At 43.4% G+C, this 3204-nt stretch overlaps 1 protein-coding gene across 1 annotated transcript; it reads right to left on the reverse strand.

The window, feature by feature from the left end:
* Window positions 1–1231: 1231 nt before the first annotated feature.
* LOC127347609 (BTB/POZ and MATH domain-containing protein 1-like) lies at window positions 1232–2394 on the reverse strand. The gene has a single exon (XM_051373775.2). The coding sequence runs from the start codon at window positions 2366–2368 to the stop codon at window positions 1232–1234; it is 1137 nt and encodes a 378-aa protein (XP_051229735.1). The 5' UTR covers window positions 2369–2394.
* Between the last annotated feature and the right edge of the window lie 810 nt (window positions 2395–3204).

A 3204-nucleotide genomic window follows, 5' to 3' on the forward strand; every position in this document is an offset into this window, starting at 1 on the left:
GCAGCACTAGTAGAAAAAGGGGCTTCTGTCCAACCCTTTAGTACCGGTTTCCTTACGAACCAGTACTAAAGGGTGCATTAGTACCGGTTGCATTGCCCATGTCTTTAGTACCGGTTCGTAAGGACCTTTAGTACCGGTTCGTGTCACGAACCGGTACTAAAGGGTTAGCGTCAGACGGAAAACCTTTAGTACCAGTTCGTGATACGAACCGGTACTAAAGGGTAGACCATGGATCGCCTTTTTTTGCTTTGTAAAATACAAATGAAAATGATAGAAAATTCAAAAAATAAAATGTTTTCAGATTCTTGTATGTTATGCAACCTACTATTTGGTGAAATTAAGAAATTTGAATTTTGACTTTTTTTGCAAAAAAAGTTTAAAAAATGGTAAAATCGCATTTATTTTTGCATACGACGTCGGAAAATGCGTATAATATATCAAAATCATCGTGAGAAAAAGTTACAACCGAATTCATCAGGGTTTACCCGGTTTGCCAATTTTTAGATTCTCAAAATTCCAAAAGAAAATATGAAAGCAGGAAGATTTTAGTTTTTTTCCATAAATTTAGAATTTTATTTATTTTTTTTAAATTAAATTAATAATTATAAGATCTTTTGGGTCCTAAAATATTACTATTACTTTTAGCAAATTATAAGATTTTCAAATTTTCAGGTTTTAGGTTTGGCAAAAAATATTAAAATTTTAAAAAATAATTATAAATAATACAAATTAAAAAATTTAGTTTTATTTATTTATTCAACATTATTATTACATCATTACTTTTTTATTAAAATAATTATTTGGATTTTAAACAATAAAGAAGTGTGACATCAACCAACATGTTAATAGGATTGATATGATACTACTATCACGTACATGCGCGCGAAACACTTGGAAGTGGAACGGGATGGAACTCGGAAGTTAAGCGTGCTAGTGCGGGAGTAATGTGAGAATGGGTGACCGACCGGGAAGTTTGACCACGGGTAAGTAATTTGACTAGAGATAAAGTGTAGTTAGAGACTAACGAAAATACTAGAAATTCTGGAAAAAAATAAAAAAAGGGAGTGAAAAAATAAAATAAAAGAGGGTGTGAAAAATAATTAGAAAAAACTGGATAAAAAAAATTAAATGAAAATAACCAGTACCGGTTCGTAAGGAACCGGTACTAAAGGTCTTTGAAACCGGTACTAAAAGGGGGTTTCTCTACTAGTGCAGGTAAATAGGTAAATGACTAGATGGTACGACCTAGATCGACCAACGCTATCTGCTTGGCCATGAGGTCGACGAGAGCAGGGGGGCAACCTGTTTTCAACTGCTCAAAACCATCTGTTGCGACGACTGCCACCAGGTTACCAGGAGAGGAAATAAACTGCATGCATGCCTCTTTCAGCACAGGGCAACCATGCCGCTCGGCCAACGCTAGGGTGTCAGCCACCGAGCTCATCCCGATGTGTTTGCACATCGCCTCTTCGCAGATCCGCTTCAGCTTCTCGAGCATATACCTGTCCGCCGCCACAAGTAGACGCTCCGCCATTGCCGCCGTCTCTAGTAGACGCTTCTTCTCCGGCAGCCTGTTTTTGTAGATGAACTCGATCAGAGTCCTGACCACTTCTACATCCATGTCTTCGATCTGTAGTTCAGCGGTTCTCTTGCCGCCGGTAGCAAAGGCTAGCGAGAGATCCTCCTTGAAGACCGGGGATCGGGCCTCGAGCATCCACCGGTGCGCGGCGAGTGTCTCTCCGGCGACTTTGATCTCCACGTCCGCCCATTGCTTTTCCCAGATGGCCTTGGTCAGCTCATCTTCCAGCTCGAACGGCGGGGCCGGCGCCTCGCCTGCAGGTTCCGGCACGGCAACAAATGTGTACATGCAGTCCTCGGTGCGCAACCCGAGGTCGACGGTGAGGTCACACAGGACCAGCAGGAAGTCGTCCTTGAGAAGTTTCTCAGTTTCCAGATCTTCGTTGGTCATGAAGTCCGGCCACCCCCAGTCGTCGCCGCTCGAGAAACGGCGTTGCGGCGAGGTTTTTGTACGCGACGGGTTCCCGTACTGGTCCAGCACGCTAAACTTGATAGTTGCGGCGGCGACGCCTTCCTTTCCACTGCTGGTTCGCCGGAGGAAGAGCGAGATCCAGCCGCTGGGTCGCTTCGTGCAGCCGTTTGGGTAACACTCGATTTGCCAGTCGTGGCCGCCGACGGTGAACGTGCTCGATTCGACGAGCTCGCAATTAGCCAACATCTTCTTGACTTGCGTGTAATGCTCGATCTGGAACAAGTGGGACTCGCTCTCCTGCCTCGGGGCGACGGTGGAGGCGGAGAGAAGCTTTCGGCCGCCGGCGCGGAGGGCGGATATCAGATCGGACGTCGACATGATCGGAGCGAGACAGGTACGCACGGTTGGCGAACGATCGGCTTTGATTCCGCCTATTTACTTGCGCGCGTGCGTGCTATGGAAACTGGACGTTCGTACTACTTTTTCGAGGATTCTAATTGGAATTTGTACCCGGTCACACGTTGCTTGGACAAGAAGTTGTGAATATATTTATATTTTCCACAAAAGATAAATAGAATCGATCTTGTAATCTCAACCCTAACAATCATTTAAAAGATTTTTTACAAAATCCTTTACCGACTTTGATGGATCTCGTAAATACTCCCTCCGTCTTATGAGACTTATTTGAGATTTGTCAAATATGTAGATGTATCTAATGCTATTTACTGTCTAGATATATTCGAATTTGGATAAATCTTAGATAACTTTCATGGAATGGAGGGAGTAATACAAGTATGGTACACATAATCTAGCAGTTTGAACAAACTGATCATCGACGAGAGCGAATTTCCATCAAATTTGTTGGCAAAACAGTTAAGCCGACATAACTTCCCTTGTTTAGCTTCACGGATCAATAATATCAAATAAGAATTGGTGATAAATGTCTATTTTTCATACTTCGCATGTAAGGGCACGTACAATGTGATGACGTCAGCCTTCCTTTAGAGGTGTCACGTCGGATTTTTTCTTAGTTGAAGGAGAGAGAATGACACTAGTGGAAAACAGGGCTTTTGTGGCGGGTGGTAAGGGCCTTTTGTCGCGGGTGGCCATCCGTGACAAGGAAGGCGCGATAAAAGGTAGCCTTTTGTCGCGGGTCGCTTACCACCCGTGACATATATGTAGGGATTCGTAGCATAGAAAACAAAAAATTTCTA

Source organism: Lolium perenne, chromosome 4 (assembly GCF_019359855.2).
Source record: "Lolium perenne isolate Kyuss_39 chromosome 4, Kyuss_2.0, whole genome shotgun sequence".
Classification (NCBI taxonomy): domain Eukaryota; kingdom Viridiplantae; phylum Streptophyta; class Magnoliopsida; order Poales; family Poaceae; genus Lolium; species Lolium perenne.

What these genes read in the sequence shown, in the direction of transcription:
- LOC127347609 (XM_051373775.2), bottom strand. Translation starts at nt 2,368, where the DNA reads ATGTCGACGTCCGATCTGATATCCGCCCTCCGCGCCGGCGGCCGAAAG.